At 49.5% G+C, this 14,375-nt stretch overlaps 1 protein-coding gene across 3 annotated transcripts; it reads left to right on the forward strand.

Annotated features, from left to right (window-relative positions):
• Positions 1 to 764: 764 nt before the first annotated feature.
• On the forward strand, positions 765 to 13,413 carry NRIP3 (nuclear receptor interacting protein 3). 3 transcript variants are annotated; one of them, XM_039707813.1, is made up of 7 exons: positions 765 to 1,066; positions 7,386 to 7,565; positions 8,447 to 8,529; positions 10,955 to 11,094; positions 11,449 to 11,498; positions 11,592 to 11,689; positions 12,472 to 13,413. In XM_039707813.1, exons 1-7 carry the CDS (start codon positions 893 to 895, stop codon positions 12,491 to 12,493), a joined length of 747 nt encoding a protein of 248 aa, XP_039563747.1. In that variant the 5' UTR covers positions 765 to 892; the 3' UTR covers positions 12,494 to 13,413. The 3 variants fall into 3 exon arrangements, with proteins under 3 accessions (XP_039563747.1, XP_039563745.1, XP_039563748.1); XM_039707811.1 differs by having other exon boundaries at positions 770 to 1,066; positions 11,446 to 11,498; XM_039707814.1 differs by having other exon boundaries at positions 771 to 1,066; positions 11,446 to 11,498; positions 11,592 to 11,703.
• Positions 13,414 to 14,375: the final 962 nt, after the last annotated feature.

Consider the following 14,375-nt stretch of genomic DNA (forward strand, 5'->3'; position numbering starts at 1 on the left):
GCCCCAGTTTGGCTGGGACAACTTTTGAGACAGTTTTCCTGGGCACTTGAGTGGGCAGTGATGATCCAGATTGCTGCTAGCCATGCTGGAAGGAGACTTAAGGCAGTGTCTATTTCTTTCTTCATGCTGTTTTTTCTGTTAGGAGGAGTTGGTTGCGTGTGGAAACTGAGTGTAAAAAATGCAACTTTTGTATGTAAATGGAAGGGAGTAGAAACATGAGGGTAGTTATAGCGTGTAAATGGAAGGGAGTAGAAACATGAGGGTAGTTATAGCGTGTAAATGGAAGGGAGTAGAAACATGATGGTAGTTATAACCACAGTTGTTTTCTTCTAGTAAGTACTTTTAGATGCCTGGCATTCAGAGTAAATAGCATTTAGTTTCTTTTTTTAATTTTTATTATTTTTAAGTTTTGCATGAAAATGGCACTCTGTTTGCAGTACAAAATTCCTCTCTGGGTCAGAGCAAGTCAAAATGGCTTCATACAATGCATACGTACTCACACATGTTGGCCTGTGATCTACAGATACACACAACACATAATCATAGCGATTCAGTGAAGTGTGCTCACTGGTATTTCAAATATAAAACTCTCAAGATCGCACCGTGGCCAGTGGGGCTGCATGACCCCGGCCGGGGGAGCAGCCAGGAGCGCAGGGGTGTGTGCCGGGCAGTGTCACCTGCGGCGACACCTGGGCTCCTGCGGGCAGGGCAGTGCCTGCGGGCGGCTCTCGCAGCCCGGCTCCGCGGCTCTGCTGTCCGTGCGGTCTCCGCCGGCGGCAGGAAGGGCGGGGATGTGCCGCGGGCTGTGCTTTCCCCGCGGAGCTCCCCGCGCTCCCCGCGTCACCGCGCTCGGCTATAAAGCGCAGGCGGAGCGCATCCCCCGGCAGCAGAGATGTTCTACTCGGGCATCCTCACGGAGCCCAGCAGGAAAGAAGTGGAGATGAGGGAAGCGGCGTCTCTCCGGCAGCAGAGGAGGATGAAGCAGGCGGTTCAGTTTATCCACAAGGATTCGGCGGATCTCCTCCCTCTGGACGGGCTGAAGAAGCTGGGGACGTCCAAGGATACTGTAAGGCTCTATTGTGTTTATTGGAAGGAGACTTAAGGAGCTGGTAGGGCAGCATCTATTTCTTTATTCACGCTGTTTTTCTGTTAGGAGAAGTTGGTTGCGTGTGGAAACTGATTGTGAAAAATGGGACTGTTGTATGTAAAAGGGAGTAGAAACATGATGGTAGTTATAGCGTGTAAATGGAAGGGAGTAGAAACATGATGGTAGTTATAACAGAGTTGTTTTCTCCTAGTAAGTACTTTTGGATGCCTGGCATTCAGAGTAAATAGCATTTAATTTATCTTTTTTTAATTTTTTTTTTAACTTTTGCATGAAAATTGCACTCTGTTTGCAGTACAAAAATTCCTCTCCGGGTCAGAGTAAGTCAAAATGGCTTCATACAATGCATACGTACTCACACATGTTGGCCTGTGATCTACAGATACACACAACACCTAATCATAGAGAGTCAGTGTAGTCACTGGTATTTCAAAATGTAAAACTCTCAAGATCACACTTCAAAGAAGGGTAATGCATATATGGGGGTTTTTAAACTGAAGAGACATAGTTTTAGGTTTAAATATTTACATATGCAATGATCTATGTGATCCTGTACTTGGTGTTATTCACCATGTCTGGGGGCTGGAGAGCATTTCTAAATACTGTACAAATGTTTCAGCTTTCTCTACTGGGAAAGGATACTTCAATGTTACATCAAAAGTTCTGACAGAAGAACTAAAATTTAGAAAACATATCTACCAGGGAAAGCTCCTTTAGCTTTTTTTTGCCCACGTGTTGAAAAAAATCTTGCACCTTGTATAACAATATTTGGTTTTTTTTCCAGTGCTTGATATGGGTTTTATTGAAAACCAAAGTCAATCTTTTTATTTTTAGTGTTTTGTTTTGTCAGAGCCTTGCTGCTCAGCTGGGTTAGGCTTGTCTCTGCCTGCCTGAGACCAGTGGAGTGAGTTGGCTGTTCTCTGCAGAGCACATGGAGGTGATTTTTTTTGATATCCCAAGGGTTTTGCAATTGTAGGAAGTGAAGCTCCTGCACAGGGAAAGGCTCAGAAGGAGCTTTCCTGGTCACTTCTGAATTGCAGCTCTCCAGCAGGGAGTTGAAGTGCTTTTCAGGGAGGGATGGCATTATTACTGTTTTCAGCAGATTCTAAAGGACATTTTGTGGCTCTGTGACCCCCAGGGAGCAGGACTGAGTCCCTGACGTGGGTTCTGCTCTGCCCAGACAAGAACCAACAGGCAGCAGGAGCCAGGGGCACTGAGCACTGAACTCCCCTGCCCTGCAGAGTGAGGACCAGGGGCAGAGCACGGGGCTCCTTGACAGCCCCTTGGACACAGAAGTGTCACGCGAGGTGTCCTCCCTGCTCCTGTGCCATGGCTGCAGCACCATCCCTGCTGCACCTGCAGCCCTGCAAGGGGGATCTGCACGGGGGCTCTCTCCAGGGATGTGCCAAAGCCCTGGGAAGGGCTACAGCTCCCAGTCCCCTCCAAGAACAAAAAAGAAGGTGCAATGTGGCAAGGGTGAGACGCCCATCTGGCTGGTGGGGTGAGGTGAGACCCCAGCTGCTCTGGGCCACCCCACTGCAAAATGCCCCTTGTCCCCATGCCACAGTGAGGGTGATGGCACATGTGGCCAGGGCTCCCTTGGCCACAGCCTGCTGCCCCATGGGGTGTGCAGGGAGTCCCCAGAGTGGGAGCACTGGCACTGGGCTGTTCCCACAGCCACTGAGAGGATCCTGTGGATTTCAGAGACGTGTCCCTGGGGTGTGTTGCAGTGAAGTGATGCTGCCACACTCACCCCTCACACAGCCAGGGTGGGAAAGGGCACTGCTGAGAGGACACACTGTGTGTCCCCACTGCCATGGCTGCCTGGATGTCACAAGGGCTGTCCCCAGGAGGAGCAGGAGATTGTGCATCTCTGAGACTGGACACCCTCCAGAATATGGGACTTCACTTTGGCGTGGCCCCAGATTGAGAGGCCCGTGCCCAGACGGACTGAGCTGCATGATCAGGAGGCCCAGGGCATCAGAGCTCTTGGCCCAAGGTGTTTGCATGGCTTCCTTGAGGATGATTGTGCACGTGCCCCCCAGCAGCAGGTTCCTGTGCCCAGAGCTGTGTGGCAGCCGTGCTGACGTGCACGGAGGGGCTCCTGGCGTGCCCGTGGTTATTAATGCAGGGTTTCCCCTGAGGGTTTTCCAACAGCCTTGGCAGGAGCAGAGATGAGGGAACAGCTCCTCAGAGATGGCGACAGGTGGTGAGAACAGATCCTGTCTGTCACTGTGGCAGCTGGCAGCAAGCACTGCAGTTTTGGGGAGAAATCCCCTTCCTTGTGACCTGGTGCGGGGGTACTGAGCACAGCGAAGCTGCAGCAGCTCACCAGGGTGGGTGTGCTGGCATCCCCCAGTCTGTGTGCCACCACCCAGCTCTCCTGGCGATGCTGTGCACAGGCAGGTTTGAGAAATGCTTCTTGTGATCATCCATTTCAATGCTGTCATCATTCCCAGTGAATGACTCTGGCTCAGAACTCCAGCTCCTCACTCCCTTTATGTACTCCCCTCTGTCCAGTATGACACCAAGCTATTGCAAAGCATAAACTGAATTAGGCAAATGTTATGCTGGATATAGAGAACAGAAATGGCTTTGTTTTGATGACTCTTCCCTCTATTAGCCTTTTTCCTGAAGCCCAAAAAACTGGCACGAGATGGTGTTTAGCTGGGATGGGGGCTCCCTGACAGGGTAACCATGGCCCCCTTCCCAGCCTGGACAGGCTGTGCTGGCTCTTGCAGCTCCTCCTGGTGCTCTGACACTTGTCCCTTGCCCCCAGAGCCACCAGACCAGTTTGGAGCAGCTTTATCTGGAGCAGTCCCGCATCATTTGACAACCTGGGAAGCAGAGTTATAAATAGTGGCAAAAGCAGCAACAGCAACAAAGCATTTCCCATTTCCATCATGCCCTCAGACCTCCCCTGGGCACCCTCAGCACAACACTGGGTGTCCCATGGCCCAGCCCCAGCTCCCCATGGCTGGGGCAGCACTGGATGAGCTGCAGCATGGTCGGGTGTCCCCACTCCCCTGCTGTGCACTCCCAGAGTTTGGTGAGAATAGCCTGGAATGCACAAAGATGTGCTGCTGTGTGCTCTGCCTGCTGTGCTGCTGTGTGCTCTGCCTGGGCACACGGGGGCAGGGGGCAGCTCTGCCCCCCTCATCACCCTAAGAGAGGGGCTGACAGCACAGGATGCTGTCAGGGACATGTGAGTTTGGGTGAAGGACGGGAAGAAAAGAGAGAAATTGATTATTTATTGGGATTAGCTCTGTCAATGCATTAAAACTCTTTTTTCCCTCCCCCCCACTGTCTAGGTACAGAAGAAAGGGCAAACCTCCAGAGATGGGTTTGTGGAGGAGGGGAGCTGGTGTCTTCCCTTTCACCTCCACCTCAGTGCAATTGTTGATGGGTCTTGTTATCCCCAGATTTAGAAGCCAAATAGAGGGAAGCCTGCCAGAGAAATGAATACTGCAAGCTGCAGCAATGCACTTGCTTACAAATCACAGAGGAACAAAGCTGGGCAGAATTATTTGTGCTTTTGACAGGCAGTGGTAAATAAGGTCAGCAATAGATGGTGTCTCCAGTCACTTCTTTAGGTTTTCACTGTGACACTTTTAGGGGATCATAGCTATTTGCAAATCTTGGGGTTGGAAATTGATCTATCTTATGAAAAAATTCTGATTTGTATTTATGCAGTGCTGAATGATACAAGGAAAACTTCTTTTCTAGCTGAGACAATGAAATGTAACATTCTATACTTTTATAAAACTTTCAAGAGTTTTTTGCAATGCAAAGGAATATTGTACCAGCTGATCTGGGTTCCTTCAAGCACTGCCAGGCCCACACTGGAGGGAGAACACAGCTGCCTTCCCCACTGCTCTCAGGAGGAGGTTTTCCCCCTCTCCCTCCCTCCCAGACACGGTCTGCTTGCAGTTTGCCAGCAAAATATGCATTTGCAAATGTCCCCTGGCAAATTATCCATCTACCAAGTACGTATCCATCACTTGAGTCATGTCCGTGACTAACGTCCCTCACTGTGGTGCACATGAGAGTCAAGGGAAATCCAAGTTAAAGCAAAGTAATTAATAGCCTGAGACAGGATGGTGCTGCAGGGAACCTTTTCAGCCCTGTCCTGCCAGATTATTGCTGTATTGGAGCACAGCATAAGGAATATTTGTCTCCCTAGAGGCAGAATTTGCTGTGGTTTTCAGAAGGGCAAGTGTCAACAAAAGACAATCCCATTTGTGCTGGTGACTTGTGACTGCTGAGTGATGGATTTTTTCCTTTTGGTGATGGATCCCATGTAAGATTCATAAAAACCAGGGCTTGAGAAAACCCAGATATGCTACTGATTAACAATCCATAGGAGAACTTGTAGTTAAATATAAATAGGTTGAATTCAATGGTATGTGCCAGTTAAAACAGCAGTGAGGAAGGTGCTGGAGATTGAGGCCAGGCAGATCAGAAGAGCACCCACTGTCCTGGATGGCATTCAGGAATTTCTCTTGGTGCTGCCTGAGTGGGGCTGGGCACAAGGAGGTGACCACTGTGTGACAGGCTGTCTTCTGGGTGAACCTCATCATTTACTCCTACACTCCCCTATCCTTCCTTTTGTTGTTTTTAAATGATGTGAAGAATTACTGTTCCAGCTGCGTTCCTGAGCTGCAGCCAAACCTAAAGTGTGAAAAGGACATCCCATCCACTGTCAGAAAACCCTGGCCTGCATTTTTGCTCTGGTGAGGAGCACTGGAGGTGATCACAGTGCTCACTGTGCACCTACTGCTTCTGCCTCACACAAGGGAGCCCTCGCTTCCAAACTGATCTGTTTGTCCCTCCACACAGGGCTCAGCAGCAGTGCAGCCTGCCTGCTTTTAGTCCAGTTAAGTACTACTGGTTTCTGCTGTTTGGCCTCACTGGGAAGGCAGCACAGAGTCAGTTCTGATTCCTCCCCACCAGGAGTTACTGCTTAGACTCAGGGCGTGCTCAGTAGCAGGCTGGTCAGACACATCACCTGCAACCCAAAATGGCCATGGGATTTTATTTCAAGCAGAAGAAAGCAGGAGGGTGGAAAGTGGGGATGCGAGGAGCTGAAGTGTCCCAGTGACCACTGGTGCTGCTGCAGCTGCCCCAGCCCATCAGCCTGGCCCGGCTCTGCTGCCTGCGCTGCGCCCACAGCGCGATCTGAAGCACCAGCCTGGCTGCAGTTATTTTAGGATGGTGCCAGGTTGCATCAGACTCCTGGAAGTGGTGTTATTTAACATGCTGTGCACAAGGGTGGGCACTGGCCAACATGGGGAGCCACGTTCTGAGGTTTTTAAAGTTATCCTGACTCTGATATTCCCTTGGGATAAGGAGGTTTGCTGGTTCAGATGTTTCTGCAGACACACAGGCAGGTTTAACATAAATGCAAAAAATCAGGGATAAGCCAGTAAAAATGTCTCACCATGGAGAAATTAAAATCAGAAGGAAAGGCATTAATGGGGAGGGCAGATTAGCCAGGCAGAGAAATGAGCAGATAATCAGGCAGACTCATTTCACCTCCAGCAGAGTGTGTGCATCCATCTGCAATGAACATTAAACATTAAAAAGGCTTTTGGGAAAGAGGTTGGAGGAGATCTTGAGAGGCAACATGCTTCTGTCAGAGCAAATGGAAATAACAGAGGAAGAGAGAAGTGTTGGGAATTCTGGGAGGATACCTACCTGCCTCAGATGAGCTCACCTCTTTCCTTCCTCTCCCTTTCCTCTTGTGGTATGACACTCAGGATTGGTCCCATTTAGCAGCTAAATAAAAGTACAGGGAAAAGAGGCACAGAGGGCAATTTTAGACTTTCTTCATACTTGGGTGGTGAATATCATTGGAAAGGTGATTTGTTACATCCTAATTTTTCAGATCACTACCGAATTCCCAATGTCAAGAGATGAAGGCAGTTGTGGTTGAAACACCAGCTTGAAAAGGCCAGACTTGTTTGGATTCCTATCTGCAATCGAACCTTGAATTTGAGTTTGGTAAAAGAAAGGCATCCCTCCAAGGTCTCAGAGGTTAACAGTTTGAAAGTATTATTTTCTTTGCAAAACAAAGTTCTTTTTAGTCAAAGACAGGTAAGCCAGACCTAGCTAGGAAGAACAGCTGTAGTCTGGGAATTAGGGAGAGTGAGACCTCACAGCCTCCCCCCTGTGAGAGCAGCGCTGGCCCGTGGGCACCACAGGCAGTCTGGTGGCACAGGCCACTGTGTGCCTTTCCTCTGACTTCACCCTGCTCTTCTGTGTGTGTTCTTCCCTAAAGCAACCACATAACATCCTGCAGAAGCGCCTGCTGGAGACAAATTTATCCAAGTTCCGAGGCAGCCGAGGCAGCTGGGCTCCCAAGGGTGATCTCTCTTCACAGACCAACAAGCTGAACCAAACCAAACTGGGCAGCTCGGGCAAAACTGAGGATGAAGAGCTCATAGTGGTGAGCTGCCAGGTAATAGTCCCTCCACAGCCTTTTGTGGGTTTTTTCTGCAGATTTTATTTCCCACAGTCTCAGGCTGTGCTTTTGTTCTCCATGTTTCCCAGTCAGGTTTGTGCTCCCACAGGACTGTCACAGCTCTGGGGATACACTCTCTCTGTAGCTCCAGGCTGCTGTGGCAGAGATGCCCACCAGGGAATCACAGAGAAAACTGGTGTGATGGGTGTCTTCCCTTACATATCAGGGCAGAGGGGATAGCTAAGCTGGGGCAGCATGCTGAAATGCTGGGGTATAATCCCATGGCAATTTTTGTGTTTTTTTTTTTCTGCAGATTTTATTTCCCACAGTCTCAGGCTGTGCTCTTGTTCTCCATGTTTCCCAGCTGGGTTTGTGCTCCCACAGCTCTGGGGATACACTCCCTCTGCAGCTCCAGACTGCTGTGGTGGAGATGCCCACCAGGGAATCACAGAGAAAACTGGTGTGATGGGTGTCTTCCCTTACACATCAGGGCAGAGGGGATAGCTAAACTGGGGCAGCATGCTGAAATGCTGGGGTATAATCCCATGGCAAATCCCTGCGCTCACAGACTGCTTGTTTTCCTCAAGTGCCATCACTATTTTCTTTGCTCAAGGACAGTTTCACATTTCTATTCCTTAGCCCCATGCTCATTTGTTTTTCCCACTCTCCACAGCATTCCCTCCTGCCTGGGCTGCCCCATCTGCTCTCTGCAGGGGCAAATGAGCCAGGAAGGGCTCAGGACCCCACGTGCATCTGAGCATGCAGGGGGGCAGGGATGAGCTGGCATGAGGAGAGCTCATGGGCACCAGAGTTCCTGGACACTCTGGTGCTCATCCTGCATCCCACACATCATTTCCCATCTCTTCTTGCTCTTGCAGTGTGCGGGGAAGGAGCTGAAGGCCGTGGTGGACACCGGCTCGCAGCACAACCTCATGTCATCTGCCTGCCTGGACAGGCTAGGGTAAATATCCAGCTGGATTTCTGTTCTGCAGGAGCATGGCACCTGGCAGCACAGGCAGCATCCTGGGGCTGGGGCTCTGCCCATGTCACTGATGGTCATTCTAGAAGGGCTGGGCAAGCCCCTGCCCCTCCTGTTACAACCAAAAACTGCCCCAACCTTAAATGGCAGGGAGGTGGGATGGAGTAGGGTGCCACCCTACTCACCTCTGAGGGAATCCCATCAGAGGGTTGGATGCATTTGTATTTTTTCACTGCCTGCTTGTCACTCAGTGCCTCATGAAACAACAGAACCTTCCCCAGCCTTCTGTGTCCCCAGGGCAGCCCAGCCCAGCTCCTGTAGGCTCCCGTGGCAGGGCAGGGACCAAGCTGCTGAACATGCCCCCAGCCTGCTGGCCCAGGAATGTATTTACATTTTCCAATGTAAAGAAGCTGTGTTCTCAGAACTGGGTGTCTGATGCTGCTCCCAATTACAAATTTCTCCTGGTTGAAAGAAAAGGAAAGGCATTTAGGGATTAGAGGTGACTGACAGCCATTTGCAGCAAAACTCTCTGTCATCTCTGAGGAACAGGACGGGCATCAGTTCACAGGATATCAAGGAGGTTTTGGCAGTTTGTTCCCATGGAGTCATTGCTTTTTGCAGCTAACTTGCAACAATTATGAAAAAAAAAATTACCCCTGCTCACTGAGCACTACTGCACGGCCCTGACTGAATGGTGCCTGTTCCTGCCCTAACATTAATTACCTCATTGCACAACAGTGCTCAGTGACTGGAAGGTGGCTGTGCTTAATACAACCTTGTCACAACCTGTGGAGCAGCTCAGGCAAGCTCAGGATGGCCACACGATGGCATTTGGAGGCATTTCATGCTCTGGGACAGTTCCTCTGCTCCCTGTGTTACATGTGTCCAGTGCAGTTCTTGCTCTGCTGCAGCAGCCCTGTCCTTCAAAAAGCACTGAAGAAAGAGGTCAGAGCCTGTTTTTTCTGCTGCCCAGGTCTCGGGGCACCTGATGCCTCAAAGCAGCACTTGTGTCTCTGACGCTCAGGCTCAATTCCTCCTTTCTTTTTCAAAATTTTTTTTGTGTCTTGTCATGATGCCAGTGACTCTCTCCCCCTCACCCTGAGGAAAGCAGTGGAGTAGGCTCACAGCTTGCCAGCATGAGAAATCCCCTGTGGAGCTGTAGGAGGTGCAGGAGGCGGCCAAGGAACTCATGAACTTCTGGTTGATTCAGAAGTTGATTCAGTGTTCCTGCTGATTTTTAAGGCCAGACTCCAAGAAAGCAGCAGAGGGGATCCAGCTCCTTTTCCCTGCCACCCCTCACAGTCCTTGCACCTTGCTAAAGGGTGTGGGCAATGCTCACCTCAGTCCTGGAGCCTCTGAGGGGGCTGGCCCCCAGGACAGATGGACAGACAGACACGCACAAGCACTGCTGCAATGCGGCTCAGCAGAAAGCTACCTCAAATAGCTGAAACTTGATCTGGCTTTTATCTGAGAGAGAGATCAGCGCCTCAAACGGCCTTTCCATTAGATTCTTGCTCGGTTTAAAAGAGAAACTGAAGCTAAATATTTAATTAGTATTGTCAGACTGCTTCAAAGGGTCTAGATAGAAACTGTACCCGAGGCATCTCTGACACCCTTTTTTCTTTTCTTTGGGCTGAATGTGATTGATCTGTCCCCATTTCCTCAGAACAAAGCCAGCAGCAGCAGCTAACAAACATGGATTGGGCCACCCTGGATGTGAGCCATGTTTGGCATGGAGAAAAGGGGACCCAGGGGGTGCCTTATTGCTCTCTACAACTGCCCAAAAGGATGCTCAAGTGAGGTACTGAGTGACAGGACCAGAGGAAATGGTTTCAGGTTGTGTCATGTGAGGTTTAGTGTGGGTATCAGGAAAAATTTCTTCCCTGCAAGGGTGGTCAGGCCTTGGAAGAAGCTGCTTAGTGAAGTGGTGGCACCACCCTGCCTGGAAGTGCTCAAAAGATGTGTGGGTGTGGCACCTGAGGACACAGCTGGGCTCGATGACCTTAGAGGTCTGTTCCAACCTCAGCATCTCTATGATGCCATGGGGACACAGTGTCAGCTCCACTCGAGGAAGCTGGAGTGAGCTAACCCTTCCTCACACCCACACTGCATTAGAAGCAATTCTGTATTCCCCATGTCTCAGGAAAATGTAGGAAAAAAGATTCCCCTGCTAAAACAAAAATGCAGCACAGAACTGTGCTTGGGCAGCTCTGTGGGTCATGCTGTGATCTGCTGGCTGCCTGCAGAGCAGCCACACAGAACCTGCCAGGGAAGCAGCTTTCCAACAACAGCAAATGAGCAAGCTAAGAGCACTTCAGCTGTAAGCACCCTCCAAACACCAACTGCTCCTTGCTGCAGCAGCCAAGCCATGGCCATTTGATGTTAGGAGTGTTCTCAATGCCCACAGGTTAAAGGAGCATCTCAAAGCACTCCCTGTGGAAGAGGAGCTGGTTTCCTTGCCCAACAAGGTGAAAGCCATCGGGCAGATCGAGTGTCTGTCCCTCACGGTGGGAGCCGTCCCCGTGGAGTGCGCTGCCCTCGTCGTGGGTGAGTGCACAGCCCTCTGCTCCTCCACCCTGGGCTGGGGTCTGCTTCCTCTCACCCCAGCAGGAAAACAGAGCTTTAGGAAGATGTTAAAATTAAACAAAAAAATTAAAATTCTTGTTTGGCCCCCCAGAGGGAAGGGGGAGGATGTGTTCACAAGCTTGGCTTTGCCATGCTGATGGAGAAACCACTGCAGGCACATCTGCCTGCCCTCCTGTGCCCTCCTGTTCTCCTTTGAGTCAGTCCCTTTATAAACAGGGTTTTGTTTAGCAGAGCAACCCCGATGGAATCACTGACAAAAAGCCCAGGAGGGCATTTTGAATGTATAAATCTGAAATGTCCTGTTTTTTTCAGAAGACATCGACCAACCCTTTTCCTTTGGGCTGCAGACACTGAAGTCTCTGAAGGTAGGAGTTTTCCAGCAGGATGCTGATGGGGGGAGCTGGAACCACTCTAACTTGCAGTTTTCCCTCTTACCTAAAGTCATTTATTCTCTACAGTGTGTCATAAACATGGAGAAGCACCACCTGGTTCTGGGGCAGATGGACAGGGAAGAAATCCCATTTGTGGGCGTTGACAGTGCTGAGGCAGGAGAGCAGTAAGTCTGGGGAGGTGAGCTGCATGTGCATCCCTCAGCCTGCTGCCAGTGCCCCCTGGCAGGGCCACACAGAGCTGCCAGACCCTTTACTGGAGGTGCATGAGAGGTCAATGGCCCTGGCAGAAATTGTTTGCATCAGCTCATCAAATTTTGAAAAGGAGTCCTGAGTTTTCGGCAGGCTTTGTCAGCTTTTACTGTTTTTTTTTTCCTAGTAAACATTGTGCATCAAAGCGGGTGTCTGACAAGACATGCACAGGGGAATGCCTTAGGAAATGTACTTTTTGGAGGTCACCAAAAAGACTCCTTGATGCTGCTTTGACAGCATTCGCAAACAATTTTTTGTCTGGAAAATATTTTTGAAGCAAGGCCAACAAACCCTCATAAATGTTTGAGAGAGAGATCCTGCCTGGAGATAACGGTGTTGCCACTTCCTCCCCATTACCCCAGCAGCCCTCCTGCCAGCTCCTCCTGGTGTCCCAGATTTTTCCAGCCTTATCACACTAAAGAAAGATAAATGTGTGCTGCACCTCTTAAATGTGTGTAGCCGTGGTGGCTGATTCTGCAGGCAGGACAAATCCTTCCTCCCAGGCACTGCACGGGGAGCCACGCAGGAACCCAGGCTGGGCTCCCTGTCTCCTTTGAAACAGAGATGGACAAGCACAGTGCGGCTCTGTTACCACTGCACTGATAAATTATTTCTTAGAACTGCTTTCAAGGCCAAATTATGATTTTTTTTTTTTCCATGAAAAGCACCTGTTTTACTAAATGTCTTTTCCTTCCAGTTTCAGCAGCTTGGAGGCATAAAGAGAAATTGAAACACCATCCCCACGCAGGAGCTTGATATCAAAGAAATCCTGTGCAGCTGTTCCAGATGAAACAGCAACGTGCTGCTTTGAAAACATTTATACTAGGCTACAGCTTGAGTAGAGCTAAATGAAATCCTGTTTGTAGCCAGTAATTTAGAGATATTGTCATGTTTATCTATGGGTTTTAAGAAACAAATGTGTTCTTATTTTCTGGACTTTTCTATATTGTGTCCTCTTTATTACAAACAGTTGGGAAAACCTTATAAATTTCTTCTGATCAGAAAAATACTTTTTATAGTGGCCTCATATGAGTAATTATACTTAGCTGAGATTAGAGGCTATCAGAATGAGATTTTTATTAATGATTTTTCCAGGGGCTAAGCATTTATATTCACTTAATTGATATTGCCACATTCAAATGGCCATTACCAGGAAGTTACTCAGAGTAAAATAACAATGTTAATACCAGCTAGGAATTATAGCTCATCCTGTTAGCATAGTATTGTTGCCACGTAATTATGGATGCAACTGCTGGCTTGATGACAAAGAGCAATTGCAGAATTATTAATGGTTACAGGCTTCTCTGCAGTGGCGTGGCAGAAGCACAGGGACAGGGTCTGGGAAGGCTCCCAGGGTGATCTCCCAGTGTGGGGTTGGCACCAGTGCTGGGGCTCAAAACCCTCTGAGCAGGGATCCTCTGGGCAAGTCTTGGCTGCCTTCCTGTGGGGGTAGTCAAGTAAATCAATCATTACACGGGGCCAAAAAGCAACAAAGGAGCACAGAGGTGTGCTGTCTGGAAAGCAGCAGATGCAGTGCCCTTGGCTGTCCCTGCCACCAGGAGCTGTGCCTCTCCCTGCCCACCCAGCAGGGAGAGTGAAGCCCCTGCAGCACCCCTAATTGTATTTGTGGGGTTCCCAGACGAAGTGAGGAATGATGAATCTGACACCATGTTCTCAGAAGGCCAATTTATTATTTTATCTATGTTACATTAAAGAATACTAAGCTCAACTATACTAAAGAATACCGAAAAGATACAGACAGAAAGCTAAAAGAAACTAATGAAACTCGTGACTCTCCAGAGTCCAACACAGCTTGGCCATCATTGGCCAATAAGTCAAAACAATTCACATGAAACCAATGAAACAATCACCTGTTGGAAAACAACCTCCAAACACATTCCACAGGAGCAAAACACAGGAGAAGCAAATCAGATAATTATTGTTTTCCTTTTTCTCTGAGGCTTCTCAGCTTCCCAGCTGAGCAAAATCCTGGGAGAAGGGATTTTTCCAGAAAACATGACTGTGACATGCCCGGCTGGTGCAGGTTATTGACTCCAGCTGCACTGCAGTGCTGCTGCCAGAAATGCCATGTTTTTTATACCTATCTACAAATCGCTTGGGTTCTCAAGTGCAACCCCTGATGACGCTCAGGGGAGGTGGGAGTTTTTGCCAGGAGAAGCACTTCATTTGGTGTCACTGCCCTGGAGCAGCAGGGTTGCTGCTTCCCCTGCCACACGGTATTGCCTGGGGGAGCCTGGCCTCACAAAAGCAGCTTTTTATGTTTTCAAAACCTGCTGGGAATGAGTCGCTGTCATCCGCTGAAGAGGCATCTTTAAAATTCAGAATAACCTGCTTGTGATGATGTGAACTGCTGATGGCCAGTCCTGCTGGATCCTTAAGGGATGCATTGTGCTGCTCTGGCAGCTCTGACTTACCAAAAGCGCTTTGGCCCCGGATCAGCCGCAAGCACCGCCGGCATTCCCGGCATCCTCTTGATGGTTCTGGCTGAGAATCAGAAGGTTCTGTCATCTCATGGCCTTTGGCAGCCAGGCTCCTGCCAGCTGATCCAGTGTGTGCCCACCCTGCCATCCCATGCCTGCC

This window comes from Passer montanus, unplaced genomic scaffold (genome assembly GCF_014805655.1).
Source record: "Passer montanus isolate IOZ18808 unplaced genomic scaffold, ASM1480565v1 scaffold2, whole genome shotgun sequence".
NCBI classification, from domain to species: domain Eukaryota; kingdom Metazoa; phylum Chordata; class Aves; order Passeriformes; family Passeridae; genus Passer; species Passer montanus.